At 38.3% G+C, this 21283-nt stretch overlaps 1 protein-coding gene across 2 annotated transcripts in view; it reads right to left on the reverse strand.

Moving 5' to 3' along the window:
• Nucleotides 1-21283, reverse strand: part of DPH6 (diphthamine biosynthesis 6) — a 179076-nt gene that overhangs the window by 17880 nt on the left and 139913 nt on the right. For both annotated transcript variants that reach the window (XM_075530544.1, XM_075530545.1), the window contains exon 6: nucleotides 10089-10150. In XM_075530544.1, the coding sequence (XP_075386659.1) occupies nucleotides 10089-10150 (62 nt within the window). The remainder of the gene's footprint in view (nucleotides 1-10088; nucleotides 10151-21283) is intronic.

The following is a 21283-nucleotide window of genomic DNA, read 5'->3' on the forward strand; positions in this document are numbered from 1 at the left end:
AATCAGAACGCCATCATCTGAAGGCCTTTGAAGATCCATAGATGTGTTTTCGGTAGACAACTCACCTAACTGTATTTGCATTTTCACAAGGATCAGTCTGATTGTAAAGCGGAGAATGCCAGTGTGGAAGTGGGGTTTGGGCAAGGCAGTGGGGGACAAGTGTAGAAGCATAAAGAACTCTGAGGTCACTGGAGATACCTAAGGAGGAGGTGAAAGTTGCCAGAGTTGGTAAGACAACAGAGGGTAGATATGCATTTTGAGAAAGATTTTTGAGGTCAAATTATTGATTAAATTGTGGAGAGGAAACAATTTTAAAGAGTAACAAGAACTCAGCTTTCTGCACTGAGGTGGAGAGGATTCTGTTACTGTAGTAGAGATCTCGGCAAGATTAGCAGTTTGCTGGGAGAATTCTTTTTAAACCTTTATGTGGCACAAAACTCACTGCCAGGGCCCACTCTGACTTACAGAGGCCCTATAACCGGGCAGAGCGGACTGCTCCGGTGAGTTCTGAGGCTGTAAATGCTTATAGAAACAGGAAGCCTCACCTTCCTCTACGGCGCCCCTGGAAATCAAGGGTGGTATTTTGGTTCATATCCTCTAATAAGATGGAGAATCAGAACACATTATCATCACAAAAAGGCTAGAATTTACGACACATCACAAAAGGGATTAGGGTTAGAAGAGCCATGTGGAGGAATTTTACTTTATCACACAGGTATATTTAATTTTCTATGTCAATACTATAATGCAAAGGCATCAATTCTTCAGTTCTCTTTATTGACTGTCCGTATTTTACATGTTGAAGCGGTGACTGAAAATGTGAGAGAATTTCAAAAAGTTGATGGAAAAATGGAATGAAAAGATAATGAATTTGTTTCATGAACTTTTTGAAGCCCCCTTGTACCATGGTTCAAGTCAGGCACACCTTATTAAGTCTTCCAAGTGACATCTTGGCTTTTTAGTCTTTAAAAGAGATATTTGCAGCAAATTTGACCAATATAACAAGTTGATTGACGGCCTGACTTCTGCTTCCATGGTGTTAATTGTGGATCCAAGAAATGTGAAATCTTTTGACAACTTCAATAGTTTTTGCATCTAGAATGATGTTGTTTATATTGGTCTAGTTGTGAAGTTTTTTTTTCCTCCTCCAAAACCACTTTATTGGGAGCTAATACAGATATATCACTCCCTAGTTCAATCACATGAAGCAGTATTGTATAATTGCTACCACAATCAGTTTCAAAACATTCATTTCCTTCTTGTAAATTCCTTGACGTCAGCTCCCTTTTATTGTCCCTACCACTGTGCCTCCCAGGAACCCTGATTCTACTTGCTGACTCTCTAGGTTCATCAATTCTGGGTTTCATATACTGAAAAACAGAAAAAAAAACCCCAAATTCAAGAGGATCACCCTCCACCCCATGACAAAATAGACCTGAGATAAACCCTAACATGAACAAACAAAAGAACAAAAAAATTACAGAAAATGTTGAAACCCAGATCAGACCCAACATGCATCAGAGGGGTGGATCCACTGACACAAAGGTTTTGATTTTCCTTATACTGACAGGGCATCCATACCAGAGGGTGTCATCTTTGATCTTTATCAGTAAATACTTCAAGGGCTACACTTTCAGTAATCAAGGTGTTGCCATCTGCACAGTGTAGGTTTCCCATGAACCTTCTTCCATTCCAGAAGCCAAGTTCGTCTTAATACAGTCCAAGCTCAAGTCATATTGACTCTCATACTGCTCAAGTCAATTATGACTCCAGGAGGGTCTACAGAACTGTCTAGAACTGCTCCTTTGGGTTTCCAAAGATGTTCATCTTTTTGGTAGCAGAAAGGCTCATCTTTTGAAGTCGAGTGGTGGGTGGTTTTGAACTGCAGCCCAATGAGTAATCCACTACATGAGCAGGATACAGCCCAGGTTCTCCACTTAATTCCTCACCATCCAGATTGATTAAGTATGGCGGAAGAGCATAATCTCGAGGCACTCCCGTCCTGATTTTAAATGACTCAATATCTCCATGTTCTGTCAGAACAACAGTTCTCATGGGTCGCGACCCCTTTGGGGGTTGAACGACCCTTTCACAGGGGTCATCCGATTCATAACAGTAGCAAAATGACAGTTATGAAATAGCACCAAAAATAAATGTTATGGTTGGGGGTCAGCGCAACACGAGGAACTGTATTAATGGGTCGCAGAATGACGGCCTCTTGGTTATGTATGAAGACAATTAAAGTATTCTAGGATCCTCATTCTTTGCAATGTGAGCTATAATTTGTGATGGTCTACCCAACTGAATGCCTTTGCACAGTCACCAAAAGTAAACATATTTCCAGCATTCTCCTTTCAGTCAAGATCCACCTGCTCTCAGCAATGCTATCCATGTTTCCCTGTCTGCTTCTGAGTCCAGCGTGCACTCCTGGCAGTTCCGTACTAATGTTCCACAGCAACCATTCTTGACTGATCTTCAGCAAAAGTTTACATGTGTGTTACATGATATTGTTCAATAATTTTTGCATTATCTTGGATAATTTTTCTTTGGAATGGGCACAAATATGAATCTCTTCCAGTTGGTTGGCCAGTTAGTTGTCCTCCAGATTTCTTGGTATAAATGAGTGGGAATTTCCAGCATTGTGTTTATTTTCTGAAATATCTCAATTAGTATTCTATCAATTGCGGGAGCCTTGTATTTTGCTAATATTTTCTATGTAACTTGGACTGCTTTAATACTGGTGACTCAATCATAAATTGCCTCCTGAAACGGTTGAACACAGATCAATTCTTTTTGGTGTGTTTTTTTTTAAATGTTTCCTGCTTCACTCAATATTTTATCCATAGAATCCTTCAGTATTATAATCAAAGGCTTGAATTTATTTAATCTAGAGACTTACTGAGTGTATGATTCCACTTTGGTTTTCTAACTTCAGGTCTTTGTATAGTTCATTATAATACTTTGCTTTGTCTTCTCAAACTGCCCTTTGAAATCAGCTCTATTCCTTCATTTCTTCATTGGCTTTAGCTCTTCTACGGTCAAGTAGAGAAAGTTTTGGAGTCCTTCTGACATCCATTTTGGTCTTTCTTTCTTGTCTTCTTAATGATCTTTTGCTTTCTTCATCTATGATGCCCTTGATTTCATCATAAAACTCATGTGGTCTTTGGTTAAATGCATTACATATATTTTGTGATAGTCTCTAAATTTATGTGGGATATACTCAAAGTAATACGTTGGCTTTCATAGAACTGTAATGTTCCAGCTTCAACTTGAATTTGTATATGAGAAGTTGATGGTTTGTTCCCCAATAGACCCTTCACCTTGTTCTGACTGATGATATTGAGCTTTTCAATCATATTTTACTACAGATGTATTTGATTTCATTCCTCTGTATTTTGTCTGGCGAAGACCACATGTATAGTCATTGTTTATTGTTGACAAAAGTTATTTCCAATGAGTAGGGTCCATTGATCTTTCAAAATTCTATTATGCAATCTCTTGTGTTGTTACTGCCAGCAAGACCAGTGATTAGTGGCTGTGTTCTGTAGTATCTGCTTTGTCAGAGGCATTGATGGGGATAGAGTCTTCATGGTGATTCCAACTCAGAGTCTCTATAGAACAGAGGAGACTGCCCCTTTGGGTTTCTTAAGCTGAAGATCCGAGGAGAGCAGAAAGTCACATCATCTTTCCATGGAGTTTGAACTGCTGACCCTTGGTCAGCAGCCTACTCCATAATCCCACAACTCCACCAGGGCTCCTGTGATCTAGCACTAGGTCATTAAACAAACAACCATACCCAAAACAAAACAAAACAAAGTGACACCACCTGTGCTGTTTTAATTAATGCTTTCTATGTTACTTCTTTGAGTTCTAATATCCATTGCAATGGTAACACAGACTTTTCAGACAAAACTCATGATTGAAGAGTTTATGAAGGGAGTTAACCAGTTGTTATGCCTGTGAGAAATGTTCAGGGTTGAACTGCTCTCAGGACTCCTCACAAAGTTCTTTCTGGTCTGCTAATTAATGCCCTCCCTGCTGTATGACTCAACCACGATTCACGAGTGAGCAAACTCTGCTCACTGAATTAAGTGCTCAGAGGCCCCCCCATCCCAATAATTTGACCACAGATGTATTTGTGCCCAAAGGCACTTAGCTCCGCTTCAGTGGCTCAGCATGCCCAATTTCCTAAGTGCCCAGAGGCACCTCACTCTGCAAGTTAGCCTAACACACAAACCACTCAGTTTTCTTTGCTTCATAGGTTGGGACGCCCTGCACTCTGTTCCATGTTCTGCTGCTGCTCCTCTGATGTGATAGCTGTCTCCGTGATCCAGAAGGTGAGCTAGTGGGGATCTTGGGTCCAGAGGATGTGCTTCAGTTCCACCTCTTGCTGGTAATGGCATCTTCCTCCTACTTCTTAGAGGACTCATTTTATATACAGCAGGATGGCATTGCAGGGAGTCACGTTCACAATTACTCACAGGAAAATCCCATCAGTATTTTCCTGCACCTTCTTGCCAGACTCAGGCAAGAATATGTTGTTTTGGTGGGGGAGACTTTGGCTAGACAAGCCACATTAAATATAATTCACGGCTCCTGCACCATGTAAATGCAGAAAGGAGATAAACTTTGATAGATGTTTGATAGTTCATTATGTATCAGGTAAACTGCTTAAGACGTTCTCATGAACATATATAAAAAAAGAAAGCAAAAAGAAGAGGGTAAAACAATCTCACTCGTTTAAGACCAAGGTTTGCTAGGTAACTGTTGTGAATGAGGTGAGAAACAAGTTGCTAAATGCACCAGTATCTATTGAGCACTCACTTAAGGAGAGTTCATGTACAAGTGGATTAGATTACAAAGAAACCACACAGAAAAAAAGACATCCTGACTTCTTTATAGAGATTTCAGGTCCAGGATTTTCATTTTTAGAGGCCCTGTTCTCCCTTAAATACTCTATGTTCTTATCCAATTTATGTGACATAAATATTTTGCCAGGTATGACTATGTACCTATTTGGATAGTCTCTGGAATGGTTTCTATTGATGGTTTTCTTTCTCAGTTTTCAGTAATTTAGGTTTTCCTGATAAGGCTTGGTGCTTTCTGAATTTCCCGTTGAAAAGTGTATATAAAATGGTTTAGAGATATTTTTGGAGGCTTTAGATTATGTTACCTTTCTCTACAGAGGAATTCATTTTGCTTCTCCCAAGTCATTTTAGGAGGATGATCTCAGTCTAGGATTGAATGATTCCATATTTACAAGGGCTGGGCTATTTCTAGCTTTCCTTTACTTGTAAGGGGTACATCATGTAGGGGTTCCACGGGAACTCTCCGAGCGTGAACCAGGTCTTTGGTAGATCTTTTTTGGTCGTCCAACTTCTCTTTCACCAACCATATTAAATTGCTGAAAGCCCTGCTCAACCTTCCCACTGGAATTTTCTTCTTCACTTCTTTGAAAGAAAAAGAGAAAGTGCCGTGGGATGCTTGTCATTCTGTAATGGAGGGCACCCAGTTTACCTCTGCTTTAGTAGTTCTCTAATGCCTTTAAATAGTTTTTTTCCCAATTAATTATTTTTGTTTTAATACAACCCTTATTGTTTGCAGTGGGAAAATTTGATGCAACTTGTTCCACTGAAGCTAACAGCAGAAGTTTAATGCCTATTATAATCTAAAACATATGATTCCCTTTGGTTCAGCATTCCTACTTCTTGGATCTTATCCTAAAGATGAAATCTTAAATGCCCCCCAAAATATATGTATATGCAAGATTGTTCATCAGTAAAGATGTATCTATAGTGTTATTCCAATGTTTCTTTCAACTTGGGTATCATGATTGTGGTACTGTTGACAATGTTTGACATGGAGCAAGACAAGGAGAATAGGTTCTTGAACTAGAAGATGGTTACAATAATTACCAGAGGAAATAACAAAACACTTACATTAATCATAAGAAGGCACAGATAACAAGATAAGTAATTAGAAAAAAAAGGGATTGGGACCTTATTGACAAACAGAAGTATTCAAAATTAATTCCACCACTTGTAAGTCAGTTTGAATTGAAAGAAGAAGTCTAGATGTACTTAAGGCACTGACAAACAATAAGGCTCCAAGAATTGATGGAATACCAATGGAAATGATATAACAAATTGATGCAGTGATGGAAGTACGGAAGACAGCTCTCTGGCCAACCAACTGGAAGAGACCCACATTTGGGCCCAGTCCAAAGAAAGATAACCAACAGAATGCAGAAATTATTCAACAATATCATTAACATCGTTTTCAAGTAAACTTTTATTGATGATAATTGAAAGAATGGGTGCAGCGGCATATCAACAGACAACTACCAGACAGTCAAGGTGGATTTAGAAGAGGATGTAGAATGAGGGACATGATAGCTGACATCCGATGGATCTCAGCGGAAAGCCGAGACTATCAGGGAGATGTTCACTTGTTTTTTATTGATTACACTAGCATTTGATAACAATACAAAGAATGAGAATCACAGAACACTTAATTGGGCTCATTCAAAACCTATACACACATCAGAAGGAGCTACTGAAGAGTTTAAAAATAGGAAAGGGTTTTTTTTTTTCCTTTGATGCCTGATAACTGATTCCTTCGGCACCTAGTGATCACACAGGGTGGTGTGCTTCTTCCATGTGGGCTTTCTTGCTTCTGAGAAAAATCATATCATTGTGTGCTCACCTCCATGATACAATCTCTGAAGACAAATTGCATAAGCAAATGTGACGAAGAAAGCTGATGGTGCTCGGCTATCAAAAGATATAGCATCTGGGGTCTTAAAGGCTTGAAGGCAAACAAGCGGCCATCTAGCTCAGAAGCAACAAAGACCACTTGGAAGAAGCACAACAGCCTGTGCGATCACAAGGTGTTGAAGGGATCAGGTATCAGGCATCATCAAAACAAAAAATCTTACCATAGTGAATGAGGGCAGGGAGTGCGGAGTGGTGATCGAAAGCCCATTTGTAGGCCACTGGAGATCCCCTTGCAGAGGGGTCTCGGGGAAGAGATGAGCCAGACAGGGTGCAACGTAGCAACCATGAAAAATACAACTTTCCTCTAGTCCCTAAATGCTCCCCCACTCCATCCCACTATCATGATCCCAATTCTACCTTGCAAGTCTGGCTAGACCAGAGGATGTACACTGGTACAGAAAGGAACCAGAAACACAGAGAATCCAGGGTGGATGATCCCTTAAGGACCAGTGGGGTGAGTGGAGATCCTGGGAAAGTAGAGTGAGGGTGGGCTGGAAAGGGGAAACTGATTACAAGGATCTACATGTGACCTGCTCCCTGGGGGACGGGCAACAGAAAAGTGGGTGAAGGGAGATGTTGATGAAATAATAATTTATAAATTATCAAGGGTTCATGAGGGAGTGGGGAGCAGGGAGGAGGGGAAAATATGAGGAGCTGATGCCAGGGGCTTAAATAGAGAGCAAATGTTTTGAGAATGATGAGGGCAATGAATGTACAAATGTGCTTTACACAATTGATGTATGTATGGATTGTGATAAGAGTTGTATGAGCCCCCAATAAAATGATTAAAAACAAAACAGGAAAGTATGTCTTAAGGTTGTTTCCTTTAACCAAATTATTCAAGCTATAGGAGAAGCTGAAGCTGGACTCCATGAAGAGGAATATGGCGTCCATATTAGAGGAAGGCTCAACATCGCCAATGATAAACAGATAACACAACTGTGCTTGCTGAAAACAAAGAGGACTTGAAGCACTTATTGGAGAAAATCAGACTACAGAGACTAAAGTCTTCAGTGTGATTGCACCTCAACATAAAGAACGACTGACCAGCACAAAAGAGGAAAGCCTAGGAGAGAATTAAATAATGAACACCACTGGTAGGCTTTTAAGAAGGGAGGAGTATTTATGCTTTTGACCAATAGGGAGTAAAAGCTGTCTAGTTGGTATGGTAAAATCAAGACTGAGGGCATTCTGGGTAAGAGCTAAAGTCACTTAGTGGAGGAGTCAGAAGTCAGACTTCAGATACAGGAAGCATCTGGGAGGTAGCAAAGCACAGATAAGGATTACAGATAAAATCAGACATGTCCCCATTTGCATTATTATCATTTTGTGTTTTGGTGGAAGGGAATGTTTACCTTGGGAATGGCTTAGTCCTGTTTTAATACTGATATAAAATAGACAGTGAAGAGAGAGGTTGTCAAGGGTTCATGAAGGAGGGGGGAGCAAGGAGGGAGGGGGAAAATGAGGAGCTGATGCCAAGGGCTTAAGTGGAGAGCAAATGTTTTGAGAATGATGAGAGCAACAAATGTGCTTTACACAACTGATGTATGTATGGATTGTGATGAGTTGTATGGGCCCCCAATAAAATGATTCTATTAGAGAGAGAGGTTAAAGATACTGTGGGGAGTAGGATGATTGTTGAGGTCTCTGAAAAGGCAGGGTTTGGAACTAGGGCACAGCTGGGGATTAGCCACCGTTGTTAACAATTGGCCTTTTCTCCAATTGCTCCAGAAAGCAAGACAGGTGTGGGTTCACGTAAGTCTGTAGGTACACTGCTGGGAAGAAGAAAATTTTATAGTGTGATGTTTTCTATTTTCTTCATAAAGACAAGTAAGTTAGACACACAAAGTGAAAGATGAAGTGATTAGAGATTTCAGGAGAGCAGAGATGGAATGAAATAGCCTGAACAGGAAGGGAGAAATAGGTTTTCAAGGGAAATATACAGTTTCCAGGCCATGTTGAAGATCTAGCTGAGGTTGAATCAAACCATTTCCTCATTTGAAGTACCCTATCATAATATCTGAGTTACCTCATAACCAAGACCCAGGCAATCACTAAAGTCTTACTTCCTTTTCCTACAAAGAAATTCTACCTGTATGGTATTTGAAATCCTAATTTCAAATCTTAGAGGCAGCTTAGAAGAGGTTCTTTTGTGAAAGTGACCCTCCCTAATTTCCAAAGCCAACTTCCTATAACTTCAATTTCATTCCTTATCAACATTGATTTGGCAGAAGCTAAATTCAGTTGGACGGTAGAGACTGGATGTGAATCTAGATGAAATGGTGACTAGAGAGAACAGGCCTAACAGAAGGGCATCGAAAGCAGCTCTCCCCCACTGAGAGTCCGAAATAGATGACACCAAATTATCTAGAAATCAAATATAATTCGTCACAATTACATATTCATTTCATTTTTTCTTTTTAATCTTAACTATCTGCCTGGCACATATTAGGTGCTTAATAATGCTTAATGAAAGAAGGTATTAATATTTCAAGGGTTTCTAGGCACTTCGTATATATTGATAAATCATAATCAATTAGAAATAACCCTGAAAGACCATGATATCAAAGTGATGGTTTCACAATGCCTGAGATGATGCTGATGAATGAAGAGCTCAGGAAGGAGCAATGATCACTTCTAAGAAGATGTCATTTCCTCATGGAAGTACAGTGATTTCCCCCCCCCATTATTGAGTAATATTAAACTTTAACAATATTCTATATTCTAGTTCATTAGACATTGCCATACTAGTTGTAACCTTTGTCCAAAAATTAAATCTAATAAAATGTAAGACCATTAATATGTAAGACAAAGTGAAAATAACTACATCTTCTTTAATGTTTGGGACACATTCAGGGATGACAACAGTAAAGGTTGAACATTGTAATGTGAATCTCTTTGCTATTCTGTAATGCACTCCCGATTGCTATAAGACAAGAGGTTCAATAAAATTGTACCTCAAGGAAGTTATCACCCTTGTTTCTGATGACAAAGAACAGTTCACAGAAACCATCAGATACTTCAGGAATAGAGTTCTTTTTCAATCGCACACCAAATGTTCATTTTATCAAAAGCAAACTTTCAAGCAGAATAATTTCTCTTAGAGATAACTTATATAACCTTATAGTTAAGGTCAAAGAGTTGTTAACAATTTTCTTAATTTTAAGCATATTTTCATATCCAATAGAAGTTTGATATTTTTCATAAAATGTCATAAAAATAGCCTGTTTTTTTCCTAAAATAGACTTGATTTTATCATACCATGGCACCATTCGAATATCTATTATTTTGCGGACTAGTCTAAATTCTTACCTCTAAAAGATAAGGTTCCATTTGATGCAGGGTTTTTCCAAGATGCTTATCTGGATCTAAACCTGCCAAAAAAAAAAGTTAATTTATTTTTTTAAAGATAAGTACCAGATTGGAAGTTGAAAGATACATTCCCTCCTCTCTTGCTCCCTCCTCACCTAGGAAACCAATGTGTGTGTATTTTCAATTGCTTCAATCCTAAAGTAAATTGTACTTTGTTAATTACACTGATTTTCTTGCTCCTGCAAAATAAGATTCATTTCAGCTGCGCTGTCTCCAGCATACATACATTATTTCAGTTTGCTCTCCTTAAATTCTGATTAGAATTAGGAAAAATAGAGAAGCATCATTTCAGGGATGTGAAATTTAAAACTTTACTTTAAAAAGTATTGTTATTTTACAGTTTATTCCTATGTTATCTAAAGTTGAAATGTCTTAGTGAATAAAAGTGGAAAGTTTAAGGGAAGTAGACTGTGATTCTCACACAATTAACTCACTTAATAGTAGCATATGGCAAAGAAATAATTGTATTATCGAATTAAATGACATTTCATTTGGAAAGGCCATTGTGCTGATATCAATGTGTTTTCCAACTAAAGATAGAGACAGTCTTGAAATATCTTTATTGTGCCAAGGGAATATGTATAACTTCTGATAATTATATTAAATCCATATAATATTATAGTATATGTAGGTCATGGGGTACGGACAGACAGATGTATGGTCCTAAGAACTCTTCCTACATGCCCAGACTAATTACTGGTGGGGTGGGATAGTGGGAAGGGGGAGATGCCAAAGATACTAAGAAATGAATAAGTTCATTTTGGATATTTTCAGTCATATAGGTGAATTAGTTTAGCCTCATATGAAGTTACTTTTACTTGTTATTGGTTTAAATATTCAGCTTAGGAACGACACAGCCTAAATACTAGGTTTCTACTTCCGGTTGGCTGCCTTTTTTGGTAACTCGCTGTTATAATAAATCAGAATAATAAAAAGCAAGTGAAGATTCAAAGCTTCCCTATCTGTGCATATCAAAGTGGATCAAACTTTAGGCAAAACAATTTCCATTAGTACAGTTGGAGAGACTATATGATTCAAATTCTCCTATGCTAATCTCTTTCTCATGTTATATTCAATGAAATTAACATTTCAATTGACTAAGTGAATATATACACGGATATTCTTAGACTCTGTCCAATTCTTCTACTCTTGTCAACCACTTTGGAATTCAATCTTTAACACTGAACAAGACCCTTCAGAACAAACACCATGTAATCACCACCCAGCATTAGCACCTGGCCAGCTTTGCCTCACAGTCTCTCTGTAAGAAATAAAACACCACAGACACCGAATCCCACAAATATCTACCCCAATCAATGCATCTCTCCTCTCTCTCTCCCTCTCTCTCTCTCTCTTTCTCTCACACACACACACACACACACACACAAAAATAAATAAAATCAAATGTGAAGTTATTATTTCCTGATAGCACCCCCGTTTAGATGCATACATTCTGGAGGCATAGTTTGCACCCTTCATTGCTTCCCAGGGAGTTCTGTGTTCTTCCATGTAAATCACAACAAGACAGTAGGTGTGGTAACCTCGAGGGACTCACATCATGCTCTCTGCAATGCTCTTTAAGTCTGGGGAACAAAAAGAAGTCTGAAGGTGAATAGCATGACTTTAGAGTAGACGGGAGAAGGTTTCCCAAGGAAAGTCTCACAGAATAGCCCTTACTGCTCTAGAGGAATGAGCAGGTGCATTCTCATGACGCACACTTTCCTGGCCTTTATCGCACCAATGACATTTTCCATTTCCTTCACATTTACCATAGTAAGCCCACGTGTCTTTAAGAAATTTTAGCAAGATTAGCTGTTTGGCGTGCCAACAAACATTCACTATTTATCTTCTGAGAACACTATTCATGTTAAATTTATCTTTTTAGGTCTTATTAACAGTGTTAGGTCAGTTAGACTAGACCCAGAAATCCAGAGATACTCATATGTGTGGAAGAAAGAGCTTTATTTATATCAAGAGGTCATTATATATCAGGAAAACATCCCAGCCTAGTTCAACTCAAGTCCATACGTCCGATACTAGACCATAAATCCAACGCTATCTGTAAATCCTTCTTCAGACTCACAAAAGCACACACAATGAAGAAGAATGGAGGAACATCACAGTCTTGCGGTGGAAGGATCACAGGGCTGGCGCAGGTCTCAGTGTGGCTCACCAGCAGGAAGGTGAAGGCAGAGCGAGAGAGAGAGAGAGAGAGAGAGAGAGAGAGAGAGACAGAGAGAGAGAGAGAGAGAGAGAGAGAGAGAGAGAGAGAGATTCCCAGGTCTCTCCTTATGAGAAGGCCACTCCCACAAGGAGTCACCATCAGGCTGTGACCTGATTGACAGCCTAGACTCCATGCCTACAATGCTACATATCGTTATGTAACTACCACATCAATTCTTCCTTAGGACATCCAATCCATCTAAAAATTGTCTTGCGGAGCATCATTCCTGCATACTAGTTGCAAAGCTTCAGTGATTTAGAAAGATGCTTACTAAGACTGTGTTAAAAATTCGATATTGGCCCTGAACTCAAAATTGCTTATCACCTCCCTTTCTGGCTATATATATATATATATATTTTTTTTTTAAGGATGACACTAAGAAAAGTATATTACTAAGAGAATCTGTGTAGCCCACCACTGACCGGAGAGACATGCTGAAATATGGAATGAACCCGTGTGCGTGTAGACGGGGCCCCTGGGAGCAATACTATTTGCCTTCTCCCTTATTAGCTATTGCCAAGCAACTGCCACAAACTTTTACAAATTTCTTGCTAAAATGCTAATATTAGTCCCGACTTTGAAATCAGAGGTTCCTGATTTCTAAATTAGAATTCCCATATCACATATTGTGAAAAGAACTTAGTGCCTTCAGATTTTTAAATCTTTGCTAATCTGACCCACGGGGGCACTATTTTGCATATTTGTTTCAATTTCTACTTCTTTGGTTATCAATGACAGAAAGTGAACTGCCCCCACCATATTTTCTTGCCATTTCATTTAGGTTTTCATATATGTGAATTGCTTATCAATATCATTAGATTAATTTGAATGTATTTTAGCTCATTTAATGATATGCTATATCCTGGACAGCAATACTTAGTACTATTGAAAATATCTTCCCTGATCAGGGCCTTATCTGCAAAAATGGCTCACAGACAATACTCACCATTTAAAGGGGTGTATTAAGGTAGTTGCTAGGTAACGACATGTCAGGATCAGCCAACAGTAAAGATACTATTGTCATTGGTCTCCACAGCCAGCAGGGAAGTCTTTCTCTTGTTCTTAGCCTCTCTGCCACATGGCCCCTCGGCTTTTGTCTCCAGGGCCCAGGTCTGCAGTTCTAGACTTTGGGTCCAGACAAGAAGAAGGGACCCCATAGCCTTGGCCAGCTCCTCAGAGTCTCCATTTCACCTTCGACCTTGATGCATCTGGTCACTGTAGTCTCTGGCACTTCACATGGAGATCTTGAAAGGGCTCTCCCACGGCCCTCACGTTTTTCTCTTCTTCACTCTTGCTTCAAATATGGCTTGTCCTTTTCGGCTAAGGGGTGATAATGAAAACGGACCAACCTCCTCTCTCAGTGTTACCTGCGCCCCATTTGCATAGTCCAACCTAATCCTTTGGTGGGAGTTACAGAGACTTGGGTAGAAGAACTGTATTAAGAAATGTCACTCCACCATATTGCCCTGTCTGCATAGGTGGGGAGGTGCTGATGGTAGTGGTACAAGTTTTAAATAAATGTAAGTTTTACGTTTTATATTAGTGAAGATTATTCTTTACTATTATTTTTCTCTTGGTAATAAATTCTTTCCTGCCTCAAAGCAATAACGTTGGTCTTCTATATTTTCTTTTCAAAGTTCTCAAACTTTGCTGTTCACACTTAAATCCTTGATCACTCTCAAATTCGCTTTCAGCTACCATAGAATGTACTATGCCAATTTCCTTCTAATTTCTGGATAACTGGGTCTGATTTTGAAATGCCTTCTCTCCTGCCACATCTGCCACTGCTGCCCCTGCGTTTCCATATGTGTAAATGTCTATTGTGCTGCCTGCAATTGACTGTACTGTACTTCCGCCTTTGATACTATTCTCGGTAGTGATCTTAGTGTAAACTCTGATTCATGAGGACAGACTATTTAACCATAGTTGAAATTTATTCTAAAACTATAAAATAGTTAAAATAAAAGTTCCCTGTTTCTTTTCTCTTTGTCAGTAATGAAATCAACTGCACATGCGGGGTTTAATAGGCTTGGTGAAGGGTCTGCATCAAGTGTAGTGAGGGTGGGGTAAGCTATCATGATTTCTGGATAGGATGCTATACACATTTCACCCAACTCACTGGCAGCAACACATAAGTGCTATATAAACATGTATCACTTACTGTAGATATTCATGTACAAGTAGAGTTTTTCAGCACATTTTTAATAGCTTTTGTGGTAAAATTAGGATTCTCAGCTGATATTTGGGTTGGCTTATACTTGGATATATATGGTACACGACTACAATATCTTACATGAATTATATGATATATAATATCTCAACAATTTAAAATCTATCTTAGATAACCATTCTATTTTCAAATAGTAATCATTTAATACAACAATGCAGACCATTCAATGCGCAGTTTTCTCTTTCTTCAAATGACCCCTAGCATCTAGATCAAATATAATTTTAAAATCTCCCTCCTGATGTTTGTAACGCCATCACTACCATTTTATTTGGAGCCACACTACATCAAAGCCCTTCACAGGCCACGAAAAGCCTACGAAAAAGTCACGGTGGCTTCTGGGCTCTTTGAATGCAACTGAAGAATGAACACACGATGCAACCGATGACTTCAATAGACATACAGAACGCTGAAAATGACAGGATCTGAGAAGGGAATAACTTTGTAATATTTTAAATTTATTTAAGGTTATACTTTATAATTATATAATGTTATACTTTGACATAATTAATAACTTAGGAACTTCTTATCTGGTAATGCTACAATTTAAAGAGACTATAATTCTTTTCCCCCGTCAAATCCATGTATTTATACTATGGAATCAACATAGTATCCTATGTGTGCTTTGAATGTATGTTCTACTTCAAACCAGTATAATATCGAATAAATTCTAAGTCTTAGATGTAACTAGAGGAGCCCTGATGACATAGTGGGTTATGAGTTAGGCGACTAATCACAAGGAACGGAGTTAAATCCACCACATGCTCCAGGGGAGAAAGACGAGGTTTTCTGCTCACATAGATATTTTCAGCCTAGGAAACCCAAGGAGTGGGTCTACTCTCTCCTACAGGGTCACTATGAGTCAGAATGGCTATGCGTCATGAAAGGATGGCGGTGAATTTGCTTTTTGTTTTTATACTTGATGATAATTATTACTCCTGTCATTTCCCCTTCATGCTTTGCTGTTATTCTCTCAATCTGCAGTCTACTTTTACTTCAGTGTTTCTGCCTTGTAGACAAAGTCATTGGGAACTCATGATCACTGGCCATATGACATGCATTTCAGACTGCCTTGTATTTTCTTGGATAAGCTCCAGAGTTCCCTAGTAATTCAAATCACAGTTTTTGAGACAGCAAAGGCTTAAAGCCACCTTGTATGAGGGCTGGAGGTACAGGGAATCCAGGGTGGATGATACCTTCAGGACCAAGGGTGTGAGGGACGATGCTGGGAGAGTGGAGGGTGAGTGGGTTGGAAAGGGGGAACTGATTACAAGGATCCACATGTGACCTCTTCCCTGGGAGAGGGACAGCAGAGAAGGGGGGAAGGGAGACTCCGGGTAGGGCAAGATATGACAAAATAACGAGGTAGAAATTACCAAGGGCACATGAGGGAGGGGGGGAAGGGGAGGGAGGGGAAAAAAAAAAGAGGACCTGATGCAAGCGGCTTAAGTGGAGAGCAAATGCCTTGAGAATGATTGGGGCAGGGAATGTATGGATGTGCTTTATACAATTGATGTATGTATATGTATGGATGGTGATAAGAGTTGTATGAGTCCCTAATAAAATGTAAAAAAAGAAAAGAGGAGAAAAAAATGATTAGGGCAAAGACTGTACAGATGTGCTTTATACAATTGATGTATGTATATGTATGAACTGTGATAAGAATTGTATGAGCCCCTAATAAATTGTTAAAATAAAAAAAAAAAGCCACCTTGATTTCTGATATCTCTTCCAAATAGACTGAGATGATCACACACAGGTGATATTAGTCAGGGATGTGGTGGGAAAATTGCTCATGACACCCCAGACTATATTTGGATATGGAGTTTTCCGTGACCACACCACCTGATATGAATTATATGATATATAATATATCTGAAATCTTAAGAAATTTTTGAATGCTTAGAATATTAATGATTTCATATAATAATAAATGACATACAAATTAAAACTATTGGTAATTGATTTTTATAAATACAGTGAATTTTTGAATACTTAATTTCTTGTACTTCCACCTATTTTGTCACAAGGTTCCTTATTTAGAAATATATTAGTATTGTGTGTACAGACTTTATAATACTTAATTTATCTTATGGACTAAGACAATTATTAAAATTATTTTCAAATGAACTAGGAAAACAGATCACTTTAACATGAAAAGGAAAATGCTAATCTATAATTATGAAACTTTTTACACTTTAGTCCTTTGATTGCACATATTTTGGTTCGGGGATTTTCTAATTAGATGACCTTCCCGGAGGATTCTGACATGCACGATCCTTCGTAATTGCGAATGGAAGGTCAGGAACAGATTAGCATAAGATATATTTATTGTTGAACCTTTTAAAAAGTTTACATTTTACAGGCTTCAAATGAAACAGATAAGATAATGAGATATGCTTGAGTTAAAATTTCACATAAAGTTTAGAAAACATAAATAATATCCAGGTTTAATTTACTTTTTTTACCAATAAGAAGAATCCACTTATTCCTAACATAATCAAGAATGATCCTAATATGCCAATACATTTGCTCTCAAAGGCTTCTATTACACACTCATTTAAAGTATACGAATACATAATACCTCAGTGTTCTAAAATCTATCTTAGATTTCCATTTTCTTGCCAAATTTTTAAACAGTAATCATTTAATGTAGCCAGTTCAATGTGCACAATTTTCTTTTTCTTTCAATAACTGCTGGCATCTAGATTTAATATAATTTGAAAATCTCCCTTCTAATGTTTGTAATACCATCATTACCATTTAATATAAAACTACACTATATTAAAGCACTTTGAGGGGCTAGGAAAAGCCTATGAAAAAGCCACAATGGTTCCTGGGCTTTTTAAATATGATTTAACACTATCTCATAGCTTTATTTTATCTACACTGAGAAAGATGTTTATTTTTGGTCTTTATTCAATGTAGGCATCTCTTTCTAGTGACGCCTGAACCATGAATAGGCATAAATTGTGCTATACCCAAACCCTAATAGTCAGCTCAATTTTCTCCTCGAGCCAGTCAACTGTGGAATGAGAGTCTCAATGGTATCTATTTCCCCTATGAAAACCTTTATAATCACGGAGATGGTAACACTTATTACTATTGATATAAATATCAATATTGAGAACTATCAATATAAATAAAGCTGATGATTATAATCCATAGGACCCAGGATGATGTTATATTTACATTAGAGCTAACTCAAATATTTGTATAAATTACTTTATATCACTAGCAAGCCAGTCTGGAAGTACAGGAAAAAAATTACTGTAAATCTGGACACCTAACCATTTAATTATGTCTTATAGACATTCCTTGATGGAAGCTGAGTGGATGAATAAACCCACAACAAGACCTAGGCACTAGATAACTCCATGCAGAATTAAGAAATTAATTAGGAGGAAGGACCATAATTTGCAGAGCTGACATCTATTTTACTTTACTTGCATGTATCAATGGGAAGCAATTACAATTCAATTAAAATATTCAATTTTATTACTTTACTGACTGACCTTGAAGTTAATGCCTGTTATATTTAATTGCATCATCTATGAATAAATGTTAACCCTACAATGTTATGCCCCATTATTTTCAAGGCATTTTTCAACTTCTCAACTGAATTATATCAGTCAATTTATTATCTACTGTCATGAAAGCAAGTGGAGGTTTATTTCTTCATGGCAGTCCAATATATGATGAGCAAAATATCACAAATGTTTGATAATGCTATTTCTAACACAGTCAGGTAAAATGAATTGTACTATTATATCAACTTTTTTAGTCTAGACTTTCATTGTAAAATCAGTAGGTGATATTACAAAAGGTATAATCACCTTGAGAAGCAATTTCTAGTCTGCCTATAATTCTTGATAAATCCATTGCAGACAAAACTAAGTACCTTAGGTATCTTCAAATGTAGTAATGTATAATAAGAATAAAAAAACAAAGCCACGCCTGTTCATTGTTTTCTATTACTAACAGGTTCCCTGGCAACAGGAATGAGTAGATTCCATTTTAAATTAAGTTTTATTTACTAATGTAACTCATATTTGTTCCCAGATGCCAACTTAAACCTATCATTATTCTTTAAGTCAGCATTTTAGTAACAAGAGGACAAAATTTATGTTAAAAATTAAAAAATAAGAATTAAGTGATCTCTACAGTAAAAATGAATTCACATAGTTGAAAGTAACTATCTGTAGAACTTACATTAAATTCCAGATCTTCTATTGCTTTACTTAGACCACTAAATCCACACCCACCATAGAAATAGAATAAGGATTTATAAAAGTAGGCAGCTTCTTCCTGAAATCTGTATATTAATATTTTACTGAGTATAGGTAATATTAAATAGACTCAGATGCTTTATGAATTAACTTTTAAGATCTAGGGCATGTATGAAATGGATAATCAATAAACCATATTAAGTATAGTTAACAGTTAAAGACAATCAATACCTGCTGGTGATAGCTCGTGTGGTCTCTTCTCTCGCTTTGAAAATACTGTTCCACCATTTAAAAATGAAATAGTGAAAGGCACATGAAGAATAGAGATTTCTTTTCCTAAAGGAAGATTTAAAATATTTATTTTAGAAGCATCTTTCTTAGTATTAATTTTCAATACAACGAGTACTGGAAAGATGCTCTACATGAGTATAGATCTTAGAAGAGGTGAAGCCTGAGACTGAAAAATGGACAAAGGCCAGATCCTATGGGGGTCTTGAGTTCTATTTTAAGGGGTTTATACTTCAAAATAGGGTCACTGTGGAGACAAGGAATTCCTCAACAGAGGAATGAATGATCAAAGTTGCCTTTGAGAAAGATCTAAACGTGGCAGTTGGGCTTCTTGGAGGTGAGCAAGGTCAACAGTAATAAGGTGAGTAAAGAGATCACTGCAGTAGCCCAGGTGAGAGGGATCCCTTAGAAAAGGTAATGGTGGGATGGGAAGACACGAAGAGAATTTGAAAATAGCATGTGGTAGAAAGGTTATATAAGACTGTTCCAAAGCCCATCTGCAGTCAATTGGACATCCCCTCACAGAAGGGTCACAGGAGAGGGATGAGCCAGCCAGGGTGCAGTACAGCAAGGGTGTTCTTTAGTACTTCAGTTCCTCTAGTTCTCTAATCCTTCCTCCCCCATTATCATGACCCCAGTTCTACTTTATAAATCCAGCTAGACCAGAGCATGCACTCTGGTACAGATAAGAGTTCTCGACACACGGAATCCAGGCCAGATAAACCCCTCAAGTACAATAACAGGAGTAGCGATACATGAAGGTGGGGGAAGAAGAGGGAGAAAGGGGGAACTGATCACAACGTTCAACAACCCCCCACCCCCAAAAGGGAAGAACAACAGAAACGTGGGTGAAGGGTGAGAGTAGATAGTGTAAGATATGAAAATAATAATTTATACTTTATCAAAGGTGAGAGGGGAGGGAGGGAACAAAGATGAGCTGATACCCCGGGCTCAAGTAGAAAGAAAATGTTCTGAAAATGATGATGGCAACATATGTACAAATGTGCTTGATACAAAAATGTATGGGTTATTATAAGAGCTGTAAGAGCCGCCAATAAAATGATCTGTATATAAAAAACAGACTGGTTATGAACTAGGTTTGGAGAATAGCAGAAAGGGAAAAGATGCTTTTCAGACTTCTTGGCTTTGGGAAAATTCAGATGTGTAACAATAGAACAAAAGAGACTGAGAGAAAAGGCAAAGGGCGAAGGCAATCTTAGGTATGTGTGGGGTCCTTGTGAATCACTGGAGAAGATAGAGCCAATTGGCAATTAAGTATATCAGGTTAAAGCCCAGTAAAGAGGTAAAGGTTGCAGATACTACTACTGAAATAGAAGCTGTGAGTTGAAATCGGTATTTTTGAGAAATACCAAGATTTAAAGGGCACTGTCATCAGAGTAAGTTGTTCAATATGCAAAGTTGGTTGGTTCACTTTCTATTTAAAATTTTTTCCATTGTAATTCCGGGAAAGGCATCTTCTAATTGTGTGCTTTTCTCCCTTTTCCTATGTCAAACTGCATTGAAAAGATCACTAAGGAAGAAAATATCAGGATTGAAAAGTGGGCAGATTGTGCTAGGATTTTCTCTCGTGAACGAGGAACTGGCTGGTAACAGAAATACTGGAGGCTCTGGGAGAATCCTGATTACATGTTACAGCTGGAAGTAAGAGAGGGTGCAACTTGCCAAATGCCCCACGGACTGCACCGGTGCTGGGCCCCCTTTCTTCACTTGTCTTCTTCTCCCCACTTCTGTCAACTTGAGAAGGGGTGGAGCCTAGCCAGTCAATCAGGTCGCAGCTTGATGACCTCATTTGTAGGCACCACGAAGATAAATAGCTCACCGAGGCCGGATACAGACAGAGTCTCTGCTTTGTCTCCTTGATGACAAGACACATGGAGCTACACTAGTCCTGGAGCTGGAGGAGCCACGTGGAGACCCCTGCCAGCATGGAGATGCTCCTACTGTCACTGGATGCACAAGACTTTCCACCCACTGGCCTGTGATCTTCCTGCATTTGGTGTCATTGCATGTGTTGCGTGAGTCTGGAGAGGAATTTATACATTAATATCGGGCACATGGGCTAATATCGGACTTATGGACTCCATCTGGACTGGGCTGGGATGTTTTCTCCATATACATCTGCTCTTTTAGATGAAGCCCTTTCTAA

Source organism: Tenrec ecaudatus, chromosome 14 (assembly GCF_050624435.1).
Source record: "Tenrec ecaudatus isolate mTenEca1 chromosome 14, mTenEca1.hap1, whole genome shotgun sequence".
NCBI classification, from domain to species: Eukaryota; Metazoa; Chordata; class Mammalia; order Afrosoricida; family Tenrecidae; genus Tenrec; species Tenrec ecaudatus.